The 1,055-nt window shown below is 65.0% G+C and overlaps 1 protein-coding gene across 1 annotated transcript; it reads left to right on the top strand.

Annotated features, from left to right (window-relative positions):
* Positions 1-582: 582 nt before the first annotated feature.
* Positions 583-1,011, top strand: EMIHUDRAFT_260412 (hypothetical protein; the record flags this gene model as incomplete). The annotated part of the gene is made up of 1 exon (XM_005792104.1): positions 583-1,011. A coding segment is annotated over one exon (429 nt), but the record flags the coding sequence as incomplete, so codon positions are not given.
* Positions 1,012-1,055: the final 44 nt, after the last annotated feature.

Here is a 1,055-nt window from a genome sequence, read left to right as displayed (position 1 = left end):
CGGGAGCACGGGATAGGGGCGCTCCCCCTCGGTACGGGCCCCGCTCTCGCTTGGGTCCGGGCACCCCTCTGTGCGCGTGTGCCGCGAGCGTGCACAGGGGTCCAGGCCCCAAATGATGTGTGAGCCGATCGGTAAATATCTCTCTCTCTCTCTCTCTCTCTCTCTCTCTCTCTCTCTCTCTCTCTCTCTCTCTCTCTCTCTCTCTCTCTCTCTCTCTCTCTCTCTCTCTCTCTCTCTCTCTCTCTCTCTCTCTCTCTCTTGTTGTGTAGGTGGTTGGTGGGGCACGGAGCCTGGCGGTTGGCGCCCGCATACTCGAGTAGGTAGGAGGTAGGGCGTTTTGGCGCAGTCGTAGGTAGGTAGGAGGTAGGAAGGCGAAGAACACCGGACTCGACACCAGCGCGGTATGGGTGGTCGTGCAACATAGGTCTACCCTGTGCTGGACTGTCCGGCCGGGGGGGGGGGGGGGGGGGTCGCAGCAGGAACCCTGAGAGGTTCGGTTGGCTTGGCTAGATCTACGGGTACTAAGGATGTCCGGGGAAGGGGAACCCTGAGAGGTCGCGCCGCGCGCGGCTAGATCATAGGATGTCCGCGAACGACGAGCCCGCGACGGACGATCCCCCTGATTCGCTGCTGGACCTCCCTGCCGACGTGCTGCACCGTGTGCTGCAGATGCTTCCAGAGTGCGATGCGGTCGTCGTCGGCGCAGCCTGCCTGGCGCTGTACTCCGCCGCCGCCTCCGACGAGCTGTGGCGCCCGCGCTTCGCCGATCGATTCGCGCCGGTGGTGGAATGCGCGTTCGACGGCGACTGCCCGTCCCCGCCGGCAGACCGCTCGTGGCGCGAGCATTACTTTGAGTTTGGACGCTCGTGGATGCATCTAGCACGCGGCGCGGGCGTTCGTCGCGTGATTTTCGCGATCGCGGGCCGGGTGTACGACGCGACAGACTACCTCGACCTGCACCCGGGCTTGCCCGACTTCCTGCTGTCGGCGGCGGGGACCGACGCCACCGAGGTCTTTGCCTTAGCGGGCCACTCCCGCAACGCACGCACCATCCT

This window comes from Emiliania huxleyi (assembly GCF_000372725.1).
Source record: "Emiliania huxleyi CCMP1516 unplaced genomic scaffold EMIHUscaffold_10987, whole genome shotgun sequence".
NCBI lineage: Eukaryota > Haptophyta > Isochrysidales > Noelaerhabdaceae > Emiliania > Emiliania huxleyi.
Note: the sequence above shows the minus strand (reverse complement) of the source record. Positions and strands in the feature narration are given on the sequence as shown.